This window comes from Necator americanus, chromosome II (assembly GCF_031761385.1).
Source record: "Necator americanus strain Aroian chromosome II, whole genome shotgun sequence".
Lineage (NCBI taxonomy): Eukaryota > Metazoa > Nematoda > Chromadorea > Rhabditida > Ancylostomatidae > Necator > Necator americanus.
The window spans coordinates 3,672,538-3,693,738 of NC_087372.1; the positions used below are offsets into that span (position 1 = coordinate 3,672,538).

A 21,201-nucleotide genomic window follows, 5' to 3' on the forward strand; every position below is an offset into this window, starting at 1 on the left:
GTGAAACTCCATTTTTTTTTTTAATTTCGCTAGCTTTGTGCATGTGTTATGAAAAATTTTGAAAGCGCTTATGTAAGCCTTAAACAAATACTACTAATCGATACAGCTATGAACGAAAGCGACACGATAGAAGTGATAAAGGCAGTATTTAGGTCTGAAAAAAAACCTCCAATTCTAAAGGATAGAAGACTAAGGTACATCAATCGATTGATCAGTCCCTATGGCCGAGCGCCTATGCGATCGATTTCAATTCCGAATAGCTTCAGGATAATGTTAAGGCCTATAAGAAGAACTTGACGGGTCTAGTCCATGTGTTAAAGTGCGTTTGCCCTTGTGGACACCAATTCATCCACCACGGAAGAACGAATGACTTGGCCAGCACTACAAAGTTTTCGAACCATCGATCGATTGTGCAGTGACAGCGAAATTCTTCACCACCAACTGCGCTACATCCGCACTCAGAATCGAACAACGCGGAAGAAATCTCCAATTTTAAAGGATAAAAGACTGAGGTATATCAATCGATTCTTTATGGAGATGCGCCTATGCGTTCGACATCAATCCAGAATCGTTTGAGATTTATGTGAAGACAATTTTAGTGTTTCAGCAATAATTAACTCCTGTAATTCGTGGATAATTTGAAAGTTCGCTAAGTAAACGAAAAGCAGAAACTTCACGTGTAGGTCAAGATCATCGACTATTAGTAGGTGCTAATCAATGACGAAAAAAACCTGTCATCCACGTATGTTGCATAGAAAATATCCTTGTTCTACGTTGTTGATGCCGAATTGCTTTTTCTTCCCAAAATTCAAGGACAAAAAAGTACGTAAAACTAGTTCCATTAAAGGGTAGCCAGAAAACGAATTCGTATTTGGAAGAATAAGAAGTGTTTTATACAGAAAACACGTTTTAGCGATAATATATGAACCGATATTTGTAAAAATACGAGTCCCACTGCGGAAAGTCTAGCGAAGAGAAAAAAGCAAAAAAAAAATCCTTTCTCATGTAAGGAACACAACAATGTCCAACCGATTCCATTATTTCCATCTCGAAAATCCAATAATTGATCACGCAGGTTTTGACCTCCTCAGCCAGAGGTCACCGTTTATGAGCGCAAATGAAGGACTCGCTTTTTAAATCATACCTCATGAGCAATAACAAAATAGGAATTCACCTACAGTTTTATATAATAAGGTTTATTTTTAATTTAATTGGTTATACGAGTGAAATCGCGTAGGAATCGGGACTTTGTTGGAATCGTTAAATCTTCTTCGAATCGCTTCGAATTAATTCCTCTTCAAATCTTTGAATCGAAGTGAATACTGCCTTCGATTACGGTAGAAAAGAAGAAGATCTAGTTTTGCGGACATTTATCAAGTAGGAAACTCAACATTACTACTCTTTCATTGAAATAAATATTGGGATTCCACAGAAATTCCCAATAAGACCAGAAAAAGTGCCGTTCCAGCAGTCTATGGGAAACTGCTCAGCCAAACTTCTCAAAAAAAGGAAGAGATCACAATGAGGGTTTGACATTTATCATTATTTTCATAATCATCATCATTATCTTCTGATCTTTATAAATTATTTAAATTTTGTAAATTTTTGCAATCCTCTGATTGATTAAAAGTGGATTTTTATTTGAACTGTGATTCCTACTAAATCTAAAAAAAACTCTCTGAAGATTTTATTTTTATTATTCTTATTACTTTATTACTATTTATTATTTTGTTTTATTTTAATTATTTATTGCTAGTATTATTATTTTAGTTTATACTTAAAAGAATAATCTTGCAATAAAGTATTAATCGGTCAATTATCAGAGGAATAGAAAGGAAGAAAAAACTACATAAATTACCAAATAAAGGATGAAACGATCATCAAATGTTAATCAAAGCATAGGAGAAACATATTATATATTTATATTATTTATTAATATATTTATTATGTTTGTGCTAGGGTAGACAAACAAGAACTTTGACATAACAGAAGAAATCTACAGCATTTGCAAATTTAACAATCAGAAAAACAAAGCTAATATTAAATTTATTCGCAAAATTTCTGATTTCTTTTATTTATTTCCAATTTTCAATCGCGGTAAGCGCAGACGCAGGCGTCACACAATGTCTTATCACAAAAGTGTGCGCTGACAAGCGTTGCCTCATGATCTCGCGGAGAAGTTTCATGCTCTTTTTTTTCTGGAAAAAAATCTCTTCCAAAAAATTCTTCTCTTTTTGTCTCGGTAATATTTAGCGGAAAACACCTAATTCTATCATTGCACAAAAAGGCGACTATTAATCGAAGCAAAAATAAATGTAGGGGAAATTCTACCACTAATAAGAATCTGTTTCTTTTCTACAATAAAATCGCTAATTTTTCGAAAAAAAAAACAAAAAAGAAAAACTGCGAAATGACGTCATTTTCGCCTTTTTTTTTTGCAAAGCTCGCCTCAATTTGATCTCCGCCATAAAATCTGAGCATAAATAGATTCGTGTTGGCGACCTCTATCGATTGGATATAATTAGAACTGTTAAAACCCACAATAATCCTAAAATATGTTTTTGAAGAAAATCACCGGTGACTACATATTAGGAAGGCTAAGTCTCAGATAATTTCACCACAAGGATATATGATTTTTTCACTTAAATATATTGTTTGAAAAGTAAAATTATACAGTTACATAGCGAATTAGCGATCACATAAGATCCAGGGATTTTACTGCAATTGGGCAGTGATCCGAGATCACATGACGATGGATAAGGAGAAACGGTAAAGTGTCTGGTGTTAATCAATCCGCTTGTAATGCGCCACCGTATCCCGCATTCAATTCATGACCGTGAAGGTCAAAAAAAATCTGTGAACACATTTTTGAATATCTGGCACATTTATTGTGAATATATAATGTGAATGTAAATTTGTTGCAGGAAACTTCTTCCTTTTCCAGAAGTCGTGAAATATTTTTACGTTTGTCGTGAGGGAAAACTCAAACTTTGTAATTTACAGCAACAGAATCTGATTCGACGTACTTGTTCTGGAAAAGGTAAACCTCCAAAATCAATTAGTTTCTTATTACATAAATAGGCTTAGGATTAAGTTACAATAAATGATTCTTTTTCTGTTCCTGCCTTACCTAAATGCTGTGTTCTAACGACAGAAAAAAATGCCCTTTACATAATTTTATTATTTTAATCAAAACATAGACCTTTAATATGGAAAGTATAGCATGAAATGGTAGAAATAATCGAGAAAAACTCGCTACACTTCGAGCAATGTACTTTTAAGGATTCGCCCCTTGTCCGCATGTCAACTGTGACCTCTCGGCGCAGAGGTTGTCACTGAACTCCGCGCGCACAATCATTGAATTATTGGAAATAAATGTTCGAGACAGTGGTTGTTGCGTTTTTTTGCCTCTTCATTGACAAACTATGGAATTTTTCATTACTCTCTTGACTCAACTTAGTATCCAACCTCTTGTAGTGATACTCAGTGTATTTTCGCAAGTTCCACTTTAACTCTAATTTCTAAATCATCGTATTCATTTCAAGTGTGCTTCTTATATCAAATCAACTCATTCGCTCCACATTTATTTCGTGATGGAACTAGTTTTGTGTAAATTTATCGATTTAAATTCTCGAAAGTACCACAAATAAACTATTACTGCGGATTTTCAAGCGTTGCAACCCTTTTCTCTCCGTCTGATCCCTTTTGATCTTCTCAATTGATACTCGGCGATCTCACGAAGTTTTTGGCCTACGTTCTCATGGAAAAAACACTGGAGCTTGTTCTCTTCTTTATCATTTAATTTTCCATTAAAATCCAGAAGTTGTTGGAAAATTAAATGGTCAGATTGTTGCTATTTGGCTGATTTCCGCTAATTTATCGACATTGTTAAGAAGCGGCAGCCTCCTTTTATAACCATAGACAATAAAAGGGTAAAATCTCTGGCATATCAATCCACTCCAGGATGTCTTCGTAATCGTTGAGCTTTTTTTTAAACGCGTGTTGGCCCATTCAATGACTGTAGACAATAAATCCACCAAAATTATTTTTTAAATTAATAACCTCCATTAAAAAATTTCTTGCATTCCTGATAACGAGTTTAAATGTGTCCTATGTATCCTTTAAACGAATTCGTTAAGGCGAGCGCATTATTCCGTCGTTTTAATCAATAGTGTCCTTATCGTTGTTTGATCCAGAAATATCGAAAGAGTCCATGAATTTTTCGGCCATTCTGCTTTACTTTTTCCCACATGTAGTACTTCTACAGTAAATCGCAGTTCTAAAATCACCTTTGATATTTTCCGTTTAATAACTGAGTTGAGCTCTCTTTCACTGAACGTGGATTGTCCTTTTTTTTGCAGAATGGCGGAATGGTGTGCTGATCACTTGCGTGATGTTGAGGTAAGTCATTTTTCATAACAATTTTTACATTCGAAATACTATCAAAGATCGAAAATGACTTATTTATTGAGCGGTTAACCACTCAATATCCGTATGTTGCACCATAAAGCAGTGATCTCAGGATTTTTTTCCACCGAGAAGTGAGGAAAGAAAAGTTGGCGGGATCGTCTGGGGGAAAATTTATTATCAACAGTAAAGATGGGGAGGTCCCAACCGTAATAAAGAGGACCAGAAAATCTTCCAAGAAGTATTGATAAAGGAGAACAGTGTGTAGTTTATAGAATTGTGCCTACGTATATTTTTTTCAAAAATATTCTTATTATTCTTATTTTTATCATCATTCACAGCTTTTTTTTATGCTCAATTTAGGGTTGGCGTAGTGCTGGTCTTCCCATATCAACTGCTTCAAACGAATGCGCCAAACTATTTGATGCAGCTCTACGGCAATTCGTTTCATGGAGCGATTGTAAACAACTGGGTGGACTTGAGCAGACTCTTAAGGATATGAACACGGCTGATAAGACGGCAGGTTAAAATTTTCCTCATTCAGCAAAAATTAACTTTATCTGGGCGCACAGTATTCAGTAATAATTAAGGGGATATGTAATAAAAGGAAAGTGTAATAAAATATTTCTAAAAATTTTCAAGAAATTCATTCAAAATCCTGTAAATTACCTTCGTTTTCCACTTTATCACTTACCTATTTTTTAAACCAATTTTGCACACTGCTTCCTCATATTTTCTAGATCTAATCCACTTCTTCTTGCTCACCCACAGTGGGAAAAAATATCTTTGCCTGCACTAGGGCTGCCTAGAAAATGTCCCCTGAACTTCAACAAAACTAAAGCTATCCGAAAACTTTTCACTTTACATGTTCCAGTTTCACTTGCTACCTTTCAGTACTTCCTCGCATTTTGTCGCTTGGTTTGGAAGCGATTGGAACAGGTGTCAGTGTAAGGAGTAGTGAAAAATTCAGAAAGGAACTTGAACAATTACAAATGGATGCGAAAAATTATGGGAATGAAAGAGAGAAAATGCACGCCCAAGCTGTACAACAATTCGGAGAAGGGTAACTTACACCGGAAAAATCACCCATTAATCTAATTTTAGATCATAGCTTTACAGAAAACAAAGCGCTGCTGCGAATACATGGGAAGAAATCCTTAAGAGATATCCAACTGATCTTATGGCAATAAAATTCGCACACGACACATATTTTTATTTGGGTGATGCAAAAATGATACGGGATTCAGTGTATGCTGTCCTACCAAAGCATAAAGGAACAGAGCCGTGCTATAGGTATGCGATTAAACGGTTCCAATTGCTCTTATTGGTACGCGCATTTCCCCGACCAATCATGTGGCGCGTGCATTTGACCAATAATCAATAATCTACTTTTACTTTTAGTTATCTACATGGTATGCTTGCTTTTGGTCTAGAAGAATGTGAACAATATGCTGAAGCTGAGAAAGAAGCATTGAACGTGAGTTAGGTAGGAAAAGAAGTAAATAAATTTAAAAAAAAACTAGATATTAGATGAAATTTATGACAAATATTTAAATATAATAGATTTTAATACTTGAGATCAATGGTCCCTTTAATTTTTGATACCGTTTAGGCCTTAGAACAGAATCGATACGATTGTTGGGCAACCCATGCACGTGCTCACGTGCTGGAAATGGAAGGACGATTCGATGAAGGTATTGCATTTCTGGAAAGCACTGTCGAAGATTGGAAGGTCATTTTACCATCTATTTCATTGCCATTCTGATATGGAAACGTTAAACTTTTTTTTTTTTGCAAAATTCCTTCTTGACTGAATAACACAGTATAAACATACATGAGTTACGTCGGAGGAGCTGTTGACTTGTGAATGGTGGTTACGGGATTCTGTCGAAAAAAAAAACTAGTTTTCGTTCCTAAAATTGGAGAAAAAAAACATAAGTAGAAATTAAAATGTGTTTCCTTGTCGAAATTACTCTAAGAAATTGTCTTAATAATAATAATTGTTCATTGAGATAGCTTTTTGTTCATTTACAAAAAGCAGATGGCTAGTGTTAACAAAAAACCAACAACCAATAGCGGATAGGCGAAGACACGCCCCTTCAGTATTTTGATTGGTTCTGACAGGAAAGGACGAGATCAAAAAGTGTACGATGACGATTTCTCTGCGTTCACTATAAATTTGTTTCAACTACGTTGTTTTTAGCCGGGATGGATGCTAGCTGCTCATAATTACTGGCATAATGCTTTGTATTATATCGAGAGACACAAAAACTACGAAGTACCGCTTACAATATTCGACAAGTTAGTGAATAATGGTATATTTATGAGAAAAAATTAAAAATGTTACCTAATTGTATTACCGTACTAGGGAGATTTGTCCGCGAGCCGTTAAAAGTGGTGCGATGCTTGATATTGTTGACGCTGTCTCAATGTTATGGAGATTGGAACTGGAAGGTGTTGATGTTGGGAACAGGTCATTCGTCAACTATTGATTTTTTTTTGTTGACGCACGCTGATAAATAAAAATTGATTGATATTTCAGATGGCGTGATCTTCCCATTCTAAGCGAACATGTTAATGACCATGCGCTATTTTTTAACGACATTCATATGAGTAAGAACGTTTTGAGTGTATTTATTTAATCCAGAAATCAATAAACAGAATTTTTTTCTCAGGCGTAGCGCTTCAAAAAGGAGGATACAAGGATGATGAAATAAAAATGTGGCAAAGTTTGCAGGAATTTTCCAAGTAAGCTTCATTTCTATAGAAATTAGCTATCAATAACTTTTATTTTAACTTTTCTATACTTTTATACTCAGAACTGTGGGTGACGAATACGACCAAGCGAGAATTTGTCGCGAAGTGGGCGTGCTCATCCATGAAGGGATGTCACAGTATATTCTGAAGGATTACGACCAATGTGTCTCGCGCATCTTTCCGATTCGAGACAAGATTTATACTATAGGTGGAAGTAATGCACAAGTACGTTTCGGGAAGAATATCATCCAAAATATTGTGCAGTCTCGACAACTCCTAGGTATATTGATCCAAGTGGTGATGAAAATAGAGTAGGTAATTAAACCAATTGTGCCTCTGCTTCCAAACTCAAAGATGATCGAAATCACTAGCGGTTAGAAAAACTTGGTTAGGGAAACCTGTGTGGATATCTAAACTGTAGCTAGGGACGTTTTATTGCTTCATTCCACAATTTATCCACGATTTATTGACGAATCTCTTCTTTTCAGCGTGACTTGTTCACACAAACCCTCATTCATGCTTGTATCAAGTCATCAAATGCTGAGATCTTCTCTAAAGCAACGTGAGTCAAATTGATACCTCTTTATTGAGATTCTCTATGATATCAACGAATTGTTCTTCCAGGACTCTTTTGGAAGAAAGGAATGCTATCAAAAAGAATTCACCAATCAGTGAACGTTTGGCCGTTAAATTTAGACTCCAGCATCCTATATAGGATAGGAGTGCGAATTGTAGTTGAACAAAGAGATATCGATTGAAAACTGTGATCTACATGTGTTCCTTTAGAATAGATTCTAGAAATTGCTTCGAGAGTTCGTAAATAAAACTATGACAAGTCAAACACGTGAATCTCAAAACAAATCGATTTTTCATGGTTAACATTCAGAACATGTTAATTTTACATGCACGTACAAGTTCGTACGCAAACGCGAACATTCAGAACATGTAATATATCTGTTGTACGTGATCAACCAGGTTAGTAACATGTGTAATCCTGTAAAACATGGAAACACACAGACTCACCCCTCCTCTATCGTATGAGTTCATTCTTTCGCTTTTTTTTTTCTCATTGCGACACTTCCTTTGCTCTTCCTTGTATTTTCCTTCTTTTTTATTTGCCTTCTTCTGATCTAACCGCACTAAAATAATAACTAAGCCTGCATCTGATGTAGGGACCCAAACAATACTTTCCTACGAAATCTATTTCTACTTGAAGGTTCCTAAAAATTTGCAGGTTTTTTTTTTCAAGATGGGCGTGGCCTGACCTCTCCTGTGATTAGTTGCAGCTTATTCCTATGTTTGATTTTGAACACTCTTCAGTGATAGAAACCGCGCAGCAAGTGTTCCACTTTTTTTTCGTCTTACCATCAAAATGGACATGTGCCAAATCAGATTCATTACTGCCTAGAATTATTGATTTCAATGCACAAAGGAAGTACCCAATTAATGGACGTACAGCGTTGAAAATGAAGAGAACTACTAGAGAAAACTCTCTGTACTGGTTACTTTCTCAATTTCTCCTGCAACGTGAACCATAATAATTCAGAACATTCCTGTCTTTAACATTTATTTATTATCATTTGTTTCATTTTATATTTATTATTATTATATTCATTTTCTCATTTTATTATACTCTAGCGCTAGTCGTTGAAATTTAGGTGATAGCAAGTGTGTCAGGAAACTACTGTGCTTTAAAATGCTACGAACAAGAAAGGAGCATGGCGTTTACAGAGGTAAGTGTAATGGACGAAGAGGATTGAAATCTATAAAATTCAATAATCTATTTTTTCTTTTCAGTTGGAACTAGTAACGAAAACGCTTCAAAAAATAACGGGAACAGCGAAATACAATGCGGCTGGTCCGGATCACTTGTGGAAAACGTGAATCGTTTACTGAAGAAAAAATCGAAAATCTCTGAAACCATCTTCACACACTTCAATATTGTTGAGACAAAAGGTTTCAGCGTGTTTCGTCTAGAACATTCAATATTTGTAAATAACGATAGTAAAGAAGTGTGAAGCAAACCTAATGCTTTCAGATTTTATAAACGACGTACTGGGGTTCACTTCAAATAAATCGGATGAACTTGTATGCCCGAATCGAGACGAAGCAGATGAGTTAAACCAGATTTATGGTAGTTGACGGTAGTACTGTTACTCAAGTCGACAAATATTTTGGATTCATAGTTTCAAAAAGGGAAGATAACACTTATTAGGGTCATCGCTTTCTACTAGGTTGTGGAATAATGGAACGAAGAAAACCACGAAAAAACTAGCAGTCGCCAACATTCATATCCGCCCAAGCGATCGTGTCGTGCCCAATTCATCACATGTACTTCTTCTCCCCTACAGATTTGCTTTGATTACCTCCTTTCAATCGAAGAAAAAGTGCTGCTGTTCGAACATCAGTCAGATGTGCTTCACTCTTCAAAATGGAAACTGCAGTAGGACAGGGAGCTCTTCTTCCTGTTCAACATTGCCGTTGATGATATCACGAAGAGCAGTTGAGCAATGTCCAGTTGATATAGCTCCTGTAACCATTTGAAGGTCCTTTCATCGATCTCAAGTACGCCGATGCAGTAATATTCGCTTTGAGCACAGCGAAGCTGCAACGTGTTGACGACCTTGTGTCGAAGTCAGCTGCAGCCTACGGTTCACGATCCTGTCCTGATAAATATAAGCAGATGTGGGTCTCCGCGGCTCCCTCAACGGGAATCAGGGTGAACGAACAACCTGTTGAACTTGAAAACGAGTTATGTTATTTGGACTGCATACTGAAAAACGACGACAGTTGCAAGAGAGGTATTCAGCAAAGATGCGCTAAGGCCATTCCGACATTCAACTCCTTAAAGAATGGTCCGTGATCGACCACTACAGCCACCAAGGAAGTCAAATTTATTTATTTATTTATTCACATACACCAATGGTGCACCAGAAAAGAAGATAAAGAAAACAAAAAAAAAAAAAAGGAATTCTGAGTCAGACATTCTTAGGAGTAAAAAAAAATAAAAAATTTTATAAAAACGGGAACTCCAATTTATTGCCAAAGAAGACTGGTGCTGTCTCTTCCTGCGGTAGATAACAAGTGCTAATGTCAACATGTCGTTCTCCTACTCCAGAAGGTGAAGAATCCTCTTGTGACATCTACTATCTCCTCCAGAGCGCTTATCATTGGTCAAATTGCAAGTATACCTAACCGTTATTTGCCTCCTTGTGAAGTATGGATCGGAGACGTGGACAGCGCCATGTACAGTGATGGAGAAGCTCGACTGCATGGAATATGAACTGCTTAGACGGATGCTTTGCTACTCTTGGTAAATGGTCTGTCGTGAAGAAGAACTTTATTCAGGAGCATGGTGTACCGGCGGATGATGCGAGTGAAACACAAACATCTTGCTCCTACCTCTGGAGCAACGTCAGAATCACACCATACCGTCTTCGTTCCCTTCATCACATTATAAGAAGGCCATTAGATCGCCTTCTCTAGGCTTTCTTGAAGTTGTTCCCAGACCCAGACAAGAAAAGGATAACCTGGATGTAAAAGGAAGTTGTAGACAGAAGTGGTCAAAGTAGATCTGAAGAAACCTGGCATGGCAACTGCAACGCGCATTTGATAAGCGTAGAGCGCTAACTGAAGGTACGTCGAGTAAGTCCCGCCCTTCTTTCAATTTTGGCAACGTAGAGTTGAATCGTGCCCTACTTTGTCTGAGCAGAACCAAGATTGTTATTCACCCTTATTCTGGCTAACGTTGTGGCGTCATTGCCTTCTTCAAAGCCTCCAAAATCAAAGACACATGTAGTTTATTCCCTCAAACGCCTCTTCACACCGCAAGATATGACTTAGCAAAGAGATTGCTCAAAGACAACGTCAGAGAAGCAGACCACAACAGCGTTCATCTTGATACCCGTTTACTCACGATGTTAGCGGAACACCGGTTGCTTGAGTTGTGCCGGTAATAGTAACTAACAACGATGCCCCTTGCATCTGACCCCGTAGGTCAAAACCCGCGTAGGTCTTGACACGGCGCCACCTCTTTAGTCACAACGATGAATTCTTCCTTACTATTCATGGTTTGACTTTTCGCTGTAATGTAGATTGCTTGCAATGTTTTCCGCGCCAGGAATTTGTACATCGGATTCGCGTACCAAAATCGTTTTTGATTTAAAATTGATTTTAATTTTACGAGCCCATCTAGGTGGCCTTTGACCCAAGTACATAGGGCTCTTCCTGTTTCCATGTACTAAGCCTTACAGAGTTGAGGGGTGATCAGATAAATAACTCCCGATACCACGCAGTTCCTTTGCCTTCCATTCAGACATATGAGACAGTTTGCTGTCTCGCAAAGTCTCTCACAGGCACGATTGCGGACTAGCGGATGATTCAGGTTCGCAAGTGGTATGTCCACTACTCTGACTGAGTCTTGCAAAATTGTAAAATCGTCGGATTCGCGTACCAAAATCAAAAACGATTTTGGTACGCGAATCCGACGATGTACAAATTCCTGGCGCGGAAAACATTGCAAGCATTCTACATTACAGCGAAAAGTCAAACCATGAATAGTAAGGAAGAATTCATCGTTGTGACTAAAGAGGTGGCGCCGTGTCAAGACCTACGCGGGTTTTGACCTACGGGGTCAGATGCAAGGGGCATCGTTGTTAGTTACTATTACCGGCACAACTCAAGCAACCGGTGTTCCGCCAACATCGTGAGTAAACGGGTATCAAGATGAACGCTGTTGTGGTCTGCTTCTCTGACGTTGTCTTTGAGCAATCTCTTTGCTAAGTCATATCTTGCGGTGTGAAGAGGCGTTTGAGGGAATAAATTACATGTGTCTTTGATTTTGGAGGCTTTGAAGAAGGCAATGACGCCACAACGTTAGCCAGAATAAGGGTGAATAACAATCTTGGTTCTGCTCAGACAAAGTAGGGCACGATTCAACTCTACGTTGCCAACATTGAAAGAAGGGCGGGACTTACTCGACGTACCTTTAGTTAGCGCTCTACGCTTATCAAATGCGCGTTGCAGTTGCTGCAAACATAAGCACGGCGCTCAAATGTGCACATATATTAGGCCAAAACAGAGCAGATGCTAAGAAAATTTTCGTTCTAAGTTTTCAGAAGTACAAAGACCACAAGCAAAGACTGATTTGGTTCCGTTAAAAATGTACACATAAAATCGGATATCATCTCTCATAAACCAGTTGCTTTATTTCGGAACTAACTTTTACTAGTGCAAAAACTTGTTGTAAAAAAAACATCCGAAGAATATTGCCGGAGTTTGGGTTGTTCTTGAAAGCAAAGTAGACGTATGCGAACTCTGAGCTTTCATATTCTATAGTGGACGTCCGTTTTGAATTGTTGACCTAATCTGTGAATTTTTTCAGAGAAGTAATGACATTTTTGCGCCTATTTTTTGAAATCAATCTGCAGACATTTAGTTCTTTTTTTTTACTTTTTGTAGTCCTACAGTGTAGGTAACTGCTACTCAGGTTGCTACTCAGGTTATTTCGGTTGCTTACAAGCAAAATTCGCAGATAAGGTGGAAATTATCATACATAAGACAGGGATTCTTAGGTGCATCCTCAAGCGAGCAAGACTTGCTGAAGGAATTCATGGAACTGCACAAAAATGCTGTAGGTTATTCACTATAATGTTCCAGAAACTCCTCATTGGTCAAGTTATCAATTTAGCCAGCTTCATTTAAATGGTACCTTCGATTCCATCATGTGACTGGTGATCATATAGACGAGTCGGAAGCAGCGAATTTTGAGGCATTATTCGGTTAGTTGAACTCACCTTCAAAACCATGAAATATTAGGCAAAGTAAAAAAGTAAGCGTTTTCCCTAGATGTCTTTAGTAGGCCTTATATGACCATGTAAACATCGCACCAGGTCATTCCATACCGCGACTTCAAGATGACTACGAGTACAAAAACCCGAAAAAGATCGTGGTCCAATCCATCCCACCCAAACGGTCGCCAAACCCGGATCAAGGGTAAATAAGGTTCTGCAGTGTCATCAGTGGGATTAGAAGGGAATCATTCACTGTGAGCTCCTCCAGTCCTGCCAAACACGCAATTCGGACCTCTACTGTCAACAGCTAACCAGACTGAAGCACACGCTCGGCCAGAAGCGACCAGAATTGGCCAATAGGAAAGGTGTTTTGTTTCATTTAGATTACGCAGCCAGGGCGCACGCATCTTTAGAGATGCGTCAGAAGCATAGGGTCTTCTTAGGTAATAGCTTATATAGGTGTTTCTACTGCCCATTTAAGTCCTCGAAGACCGACGCATAACCATGAGACCAAGCGAGTGTCGCGTTTTCAAGCATTTGTAAAATTTTCTTGATGATACAAAAGTGGCCTCACAAGAAGCTTCTAAAAATGAGGTAGTCAAGTTTTTTTTAAAGCCATTAAAGGCAAGGACTTCTTTGATAGCGGAATCATGAAATTGCCAATAAAATAGACAAAGGCATTGAAGAAAATGGCGCATATTTGATCTAAATCGGTCCTAACTATGTTAATTTCATCGTCGAAATAAAGGGAACAAAACGCTCAGAACGTTTTATTTCATCTAATACATAGTGATGTTTCTTCCCTTCAGAAGCTTTCAAACGTGCCCAGAATGATGATGTTTTCATGCGAATGAAACAACAGAACGCATTTCCTCTTGACTTCCCTGAATCTTTAACATGCGGTTAGTTAACATTTTTACAAATCTATCGATACTTATATAATTGTGTGCTACAAGAATAACTAAACATCTATTCTCAATGAGATGACTCAGTTAAATGAGATTAATTGTAAACATCATAGGAATTATCGTTATGGTGACGGTACCATAATCATTACCAGGACTGAAGTTTCGAGGAAACGATCGATATTAAATGGGGAAATAGCGACACAGGGAGTCATTGCTGTTCAACGAATATCACCTGTATCACCTGTGCTCCCGTTGTTCCTCGAATTGACCAGGAGGGCGCCAGTAATTCCTCCACTTGTATTTATGTTTTCTTGTTATGCCAACAAGGTTTAGGTGAAACTTTTTTATTGGCCTGACGTTTCGACAAACTCGTCTTTTTCAAAGGCCAGTTTCACCGACTAGTGGGCTTGGTAAACCACCGCATTCTTAAAGACTGTCACCGCGACGACGTTTCGCCTTGGTGACAGTCTTTTGAAAGTTGGAATGGGACGATATGGGAGTGAAGGTTGATGGTCGGCAGCTACACCATTTGCGCTTTGCTGATGACATCGTACTGATAACACCTAGCATCAGCCAAGCGGAACGAATGCTGACCGAATTCCACGAAACATGTGGATGCATCGGTCTTCAGCTGAATCTACAAAAGACGGTGTTCATGCGGAACGGATGGGTCTCGGATGTCCAATTCACGCTCAACGGAACGAACATATCCGAAAGCACCAGCTACGTTTATCTGGGTCGGGAATTCGAACATGATGAACGACCTGACCCCCGAGCTGGGCAGGAGGAGACGAGAGGCTTGGGGAGCGTATAAGTGCATCGAGTATGTAGTGAAGAAGATCAGGTACACCCGACTGCTCACCTCTTCAACACCACCGTACTTCCTGCTTTGACCTATGCTTCGGAAACCTGGGCATTTCGCAAGAAGGAAGAAAACGCGGTGAGCGTCATTGAACGCGCAATTGAGAGAGTGATGCTAGGGGTATCCCGTTTCACGCAAGTGAGGGACGGGATTCGAAGTTCTCTCCTACGTCAGCGATCGAAGATTAGAGACGCCGCCGCGTTTGCCAAGGAAAGTAAAATAAAGTGGCACGGACACATCATGCGCTTCTGCAACAACCATTGGACCAGAGCAGTGAGCGACTAGGTTCCACGCGATATTAAGCGCACTAGAAAGACCGCCGACCCCATGAACCAATTTCATCACGAAGTCCTTTAAAGAAAATTATTATGCTCTTCGTGTCCACGCGAGAATAGGAACCATTGGGCGACTCTTGCACGGAATAGAGACGAATGGAAGGATCGCCCGCTCGACCACCTCGAATAACAACGGTAGTCAACCTGATCAAGGTTAATGATTTGCGGAGGGGGAGGCGATGTGTTAAATAAGTGGTTTTATCTTACCAGACAAGTCTGATGCCAATTTATCGGCCCCGGAGGGATAAAAGGCTTGGGTGGGACTAATTGCTGGCAGTTAATTCATAATCGTGCACTCACAAGCAAACCTTAGTGCCGACTGCGCCACACTCGCCCGATATGATATATACCTTACCTGAATTCTAGATTCACGATTTAGAAGAACAACAACACATTGCTCTGCAAATATCGAAACAAATGGAACTTAAATGGGAAAAGAATTGCAATGATCAGAAACAACAACAACGTAGGTATTTCTCTTTCAATATTTAATGCAAGTTAATTATTCCTTCATAGTCTTATTTTAGCGAAAGAGCTAAAGATAAAAGCAGTGAGTCCATCTAAAGAAAATGGCCACTGATGAGAACTCACTCAGTTCTCAAAAGAACACCTCCAATACTATTCACTCAAGTGCTGAAGAATTTGAAGGCTCAAATAAGGAACAAAACTGCACTAGCGAGAAGAAAACTCCCATTAGGATTGAGCCAGTAGCTGAACCTACTACTAAGAAAGCAAACCCACCAGGATGTTCCCAAACGGGAACAAAGAAGCCAAAGATTCCTAAAGCACTTGAAGACCACAACTATGCAGCTTCACCACCCGATGAAGAAGTAAACGTTCCTGAGGAGACTGAGAAAACAAAGAAGAGCAAAAGTAGGATACTTACTAAGTTAATATGTAGTTAACAAGAGAAAAACTTTAACTATTACAGATTTTGTGAGAACGTACGCTACACGCCCTGTGCGTACCTATTTAAAAGTGAGAGGAGAGCAGGCTCGCTATTACTCCGGTGAACTGGGTGAGGCGTTTTTCATTCGTTTAATCATTTTGTAGCCATACAGGAGAAGTAAAAACCTGATCCCGCAATAAAATAATACAAAATGTCTTAAAAGCTCCTAATTTGTTGGATTTTATGCAAAGGCATAACTATTGCCGCTGGGCATTAGAAGGAAACGAGCGAAATGCAAGAAAAAGGAGAAACAATCGAATACTCGCGAGAAAAAACAGATAAGGTCAGCGAAAAATCACGAAGTTGATGTGGAAACTTGTTGGAAAAGAGTTCGGGTAGCAGATTACCGGTATGAGTGTGGCCTCGCTCAATTCCCCCTAGTCTTCCTGAAGAACGACATGAGAGCGGAGTTTGTTCCTACAGGGTACGTTAGAACGTCCCGGTAATAGTTTCACTCGAATATTCTGCGGAGATGAATTCATTGGTCTTCGATTTCTCGCTCGTGTACGCTGCGGGTGCGGAAGGGTGAAGTGTTTCCACCTACTTCGTAGGAAAAAGCACCGTTCCCCACCCCTCTTTTTAGTATGCTTAGGGAGGGCTGACTGAAGCCACGGACGTCGTATATTGATTGTTTTTTGTGCACTCCCTAAAATGTGATCGGATTTGTTAGATTCCATGTCGAATGTGACTGTAATCGTAACATCTTGAAGGGTGAGCTAAGCGAGAAAAAGAATAATGGAAATGGATATACAGCTTGTATGTTGTTGTTCAGTTCAAGTTGTGACTACTAATTTCAGTAAACGAGTAGATCACAGAGTCTGTGAATAAAACTTCCTGGATTCTAGGGTTTTCAGACAGATTAGACTGAGAGAAAAAGACAAAGTTACTGGCGTATAAACCCATCTTGGATGTACAGACGTGTTTCACTGCTATTCGTAATTGTTGAGGTTTTAGAACTTGTTGGCCTATACAATGAGATGAGCGGGCCAGCCGATTATGAAGTCAAAGCTTTTATCCTCCCTGACAAGTCTGGTACCAATTTATTGAGCCCAGAAGGAAGAAAGGCTTAGTCGACACTAGGGCGGTTTCGAATAATCGACCGTGTGGCTATAACGGGCCTCTTTCCCCCGCTATAATGAAACTCTAACTGGCATTTTTTTTTTTTGAAAATTAACGTACAAACATAACATAACATCCCAGAACTTTAATAACATGAAGGTTGTGAACATTTTGGTCTATAATGACTCTTGTTAGAGTCACGGTTTTTTTTAAAGGTGACTTTGTTAATTTAAACCCAATTGAAAACAAATCAAATGCCCTATCTAATACGTTAGTGCACGTCTATTATTAGCAGATCGGTATGGCGTTCATGCACTGCATATTATTGTTGTTATTGCATATATAATCGTTAGATCTAATAGCAATGCTTTGTTTTGCTTTTAAAAACTAAAAATTATGCATAGACATGGTGTGTCCAATCACGCGCGTGCATCGAAATTGACATTAAAACTTGATTTGCTCCATTTTCAAAACATCATATAGTGGCTATCAAGGTGAGCGCTGGTCTGCTTTTCTGACGTTGCTTTTAAATAATCTGTTTGCTAAATCATATCTTGTGGGATGACGAGGCGTTTAAGAGAGTAGATTACACGTGTCTTTGATTTTTCCAGGCTCTGAAGAAGGCGACGACGCCGAAACGTTAGCCAGAATAAAGATCAATAACAATCTTGGTTCTGCTTAAAAAGTAATAAACAATCATCATATCCATTAAACCCATTTTCCTTCTCACTATCTAGAGTAAGAGTGCATTATGAAAAATTTTAAGAGACCTTTCAAAAGGAGTTTCGGCATAATCGCACCATCCCATTTCGACTCTGCATCCGCTTTGAAACGTTAGATTCACTCCCATTTGTATCACTTAAAATAGTTAATATTTGCTGATCAACTCCAGAAAAAAAAAACTGTTTAAAATCGTGTTGAAGTTGGAGGTGGATTTTCCGTTTGTAGTCCCAACTGGTCCTGTACTTACGTCGGTGTTAACCCTATCATGCTATATAATAACGCGCTTAGTCCGTGTGTGTGTATGTGTGTGTGTGTCAAGAAATTCCAAAAAGAGAGGGAGACGGATACCATAGCGTCGGTTTGGTGCGCTGGAGCCTCAACGTGGTAAAATTGGGTGAGACGGGTCCTACGGCGACGAATTCGTGCCCCGGAGCCAGATAGCTGTAAAATGGGGCAGCACGGGTCGGTCCCACGGGGTCGGAATGGTGTGCCGGTGATATAGACTGGAGAGAGACGGGTTCCACTGCGTCGAATTGGTGCGCGGGAGCCCCAAGGCGGTAGAATGGGTTTTTGTGGTTCCTTCGCATATCTATTTCCCAGCATGTCTCCCTAACGCTGTTGTCATCCTTTTTCAAAAGGAGGTAACACACGTTCAAACGACTGCTTAAATGCAATACATAGTAGCCAACAGTTTACGCGATCTGACGTAGAACGTTATTTTTATCACTTTATAGAACTGAGAGTTTAAGGAAAAACCATGAAATCATTCATCTATACTAAAGTTTTCAGTTAAAAAATGGATAAAGCTTTGATAAAAAGCAATTCTTATTTCCCAAAAAATGTCGCTACTGCTATTTCTTATTGGTCGGTGAAAACGAGCGGAGCGAACACCAAAATAAGCCTGAAGTCCGGCTTTAGCCGGACGTTCAGGCTGGTTTTCATATAACGTAGGTCTTAACTCACTTATAACAGCACCCATATCGCTCGAATACAGCACATCAACATCAACAATAAAGCGAAACAGTACTTTTGAAAAAAAAAACAAGAAATGACTATTCCCATACTTAATTTCTTGATAAATTTCCGGATGATGCGCAGTAACCGCAAAACACCGTAGTTCGACCCCGACGTAACCTGTGGGCACTCTAATATGTTTGACGAAATTGCGAACATTTTATTTTACATTTGCTGCCATAACTACTCGTACTTGCATCACTCTTCACCACTCTTTTTCTCTCAATTGACAGAACTTTTCCAGTAGATTTAAAATGTTCCAGAATGAATTCCTACTTTTCGTTTGTCTTCCTCGCTACAATTGTTGCACTGGTTACGGCCTACTGTTTTGATCTACAGCGTACGTTCAAACTTGGTCTAATGATGCCTTCCATTTGGTAAAAGTATTTCCCTCGAGATGGAATTTAAAAAAAAAACACAGATACGGATACGTAGCAATAAGTGTCTTAAATAAAGGCTGTTGAAATGAACGCTGTAAACCTTTGTACAGATTTTAAAGATTCTATGAATATCTCAGAAAAAAGTATGATTCGCAGTCACAACAATTCCACTGCGGTCCTTCTACTCTAATAGCGTTGCTGCGCCACATTTTCGAGGTTGGCAACAAGTCTCACAATTCCGTCACTCTTGAAAGCAATGCGCTGTGAGGGAAATGGGGGAGAAAGGCAAAAAAAAAAAAGTGAAATAGTTCATTTGTAGTATATATATATATATATATATATATATATATATATATATATATATATACGTATATATTGATATATTGCAATAATAAATAACCTAGTCATTGATTCTAAACCGCCCTGGTGCTCGCCTCCGCAAGTCATTGTAAGGCTACTGATTCGTTCATAAACCACAAGCGGTTCTGGATTGAAGTCGAACGCGCAGCTACATCCTCCATAAGGATTGATCGCTCTACACCTTATACTTTATCTTTCAAGAGTAGTTAATATTTTAACATAGACTCTGTGAGAAATTTCGAAGAATTGAGATTCATTGCATTACAACGACGTTATTCAAGCACTCGGAAAGTTCATTATATTCGCCAGATGTGATGAGAGAAAAGAAAAAGACAGCTAATATTTCAAAGGTGCCAGTGGACATGATATCTATCCAATAAAGGCAGCGTATCATGAAATTTTTGATGTGTGGATCTCTCACGGACAATATAAAGTTTCGGCCAATTTTCCCCAATCGTGCACAAAAGCGGAGTGGGGGACGGTCTTAGTTCCTATGAAGTACATCAAAACGCTCTCCCCGCCATCTTATACACGCACCGCATCCACGAGCGTGCGGTCGAAATTCAATGAGGTCTCCTCGATCACCTATCCAAGTAAAACCAATGAGGAAATGTTGAGATGATCTGACCGACAGAGGGGTTTTCTGACGTGCCTCGTAGGAACTGAGGCAATTTTTCAGAACGATGGGAGAAACTGAGCGTGGCTAAACTCAAAATAATAAGCTACTCCGAACTCTATATTGTCCACGAGAGATCCAGACATAGAATATTTCATGAAACGCTGTCTTAAATGGTCACATTAATCCTACTGATTGTTCTTACTGTTAGGGAAATAAGATCTTACGATGATAAACATATAGAAACCATGAAAGAGATGATTTAAAACAAACTAAAAATAGGAAAAGCCAAAAAAGCAGACGTTCTAATATTGGAGTCGATAGGTCAATTACAAATTAGTTACAATTTCAGTTTTCCGTACCTTTCATGTGGTTTCTTTTGTTTCACTAATCAATCACTACCTCTTTTACCTCACTATTTTTCCTACCAGGCATAACATTCATATCTATTTGATCCTCAGCAACATGAGAGAAGATACAAAGAGATTGAAACAAATCCGTCTTCCATGAAATTGACTAGGATTGCTGAAATAACTGCGAAAATAATTGTTTTACTTTGGTCTGTTGTAGAAATGTTCTTAGTACCTGAAAGGTTATCCCACATCAAAATTATGTTATCGATCGAAATTATTGAAATAAAAAATATGTCAATGCAGTTAATTTCATTACAGATCTGGAGCTAAGAAAACAATTGATGAAAAGACGTCTGTTCGGTGGCTTTGCTGCTTATCACCTAATGTTACATGGACCACCAACTCCTATGGAAAGGCCCACCTGACAAGTTTCTCTTGTTTTGTGTAGTTGTTTGCAAACAATGCATACTTTAATTAGTACGTATTCTCGAAAAAATCTCTGTCGTGAACATTTCTATCTTAATGTTGTTGTAACTGTGATTAAATCAATTGCAGATAGCCTTATTTTTTATGAATCCAGAGAGAGAGAGAGAAAAGTAGAAACAATAGAAGTAATAAATGCATCATATCTGTAACAGGAAAAAAAGGACAGCCACTTAAAGGATTTAGATAATATGCTGTGGTAA

The 21,201-nt window shown here is 38.7% G+C and overlaps 3 protein-coding genes across 6 annotated transcripts; all 3 read left to right on the forward strand.

The window, feature by feature from the left end:
- Positions 1–48: 48 nt before the first annotated feature.
- Positions 49–7,879, forward strand: RB195_016777 (uncharacterized protein; the record flags this gene model as incomplete). Of its 2 annotated transcripts, XM_064183474.1 has the most annotated exons (14): positions 49–152; positions 4,362–4,401; positions 4,771–4,930; positions 5,302–5,470; positions 5,527–5,700; positions 5,809–5,884; positions 6,020–6,139; positions 6,611–6,708; positions 6,776–6,880; positions 6,950–7,020; positions 7,083–7,155; positions 7,227–7,389; positions 7,653–7,726; positions 7,789–7,879. In XM_064183474.1, the coding sequence occupies 14 exons, from the start codon at positions 49–51 to the stop codon at positions 7,877–7,879; spliced, it is 1,518 nt and encodes a 505-aa protein (XP_064039355.1). The 2 variants fall into 2 exon arrangements, with proteins under 2 accessions (XP_064039355.1, XP_064039356.1); XM_064183475.1 differs by lacking the exon at positions 49–152 and having other exon boundaries at positions 4,363–4,401.
- Positions 7,880–8,066: 187 nt separating this feature from the next.
- On the forward strand, positions 8,067–20,940 carry RB195_016778 (uncharacterized protein; the record flags this gene model as incomplete). 3 transcript variants are annotated; one of them, XM_064183478.1, is made up of 11 exons in its annotated part: positions 8,861–8,897; positions 8,962–9,120; positions 9,203–9,298; positions 12,738–12,796; positions 12,854–12,944; positions 13,766–13,858; positions 15,441–15,527; positions 15,589–15,611; positions 15,667–15,934; positions 15,993–16,079; positions 20,834–20,940. In XM_064183478.1, the coding sequence occupies 11 exons, from the start codon at positions 8,861–8,863 to the stop codon at positions 20,938–20,940; spliced, it is 1,107 nt and encodes a 368-aa protein (XP_064039358.1). The 3 variants fall into 3 exon arrangements, with proteins under 3 accessions (XP_064039357.1, XP_064039358.1, XP_064039360.1); XM_064183476.1 differs by lacking the exons at positions 15,441–15,527; positions 15,589–15,611; positions 15,667–15,934; positions 15,993–16,079; positions 20,834–20,940 and adding exons at positions 8,067–8,139; positions 9,711–9,965 and having other exon boundaries at positions 8,823–8,897; positions 13,766–13,863; XM_064183477.1 differs by lacking the exons at positions 8,861–8,897; positions 8,962–9,120; positions 9,203–9,298; ... (2 more) ...; positions 13,766–13,858; positions 20,834–20,940 and adding exons at positions 15,158–15,214; positions 16,965–17,080 and having other exon boundaries at positions 15,428–15,531; positions 15,710–15,934.
- Positions 14,358–14,678, forward strand: RB195_016779 (uncharacterized protein; the record flags this gene model as incomplete). The annotated part of the gene is made up of 1 exon (XM_064183479.1): positions 14,358–14,678. The coding sequence occupies one exon, from the start codon at positions 14,358–14,360 to the stop codon at positions 14,676–14,678; it is 321 nt and encodes a 106-aa protein (XP_064039359.1).
- Positions 20,941–21,201: the final 261 nt, after the last annotated feature.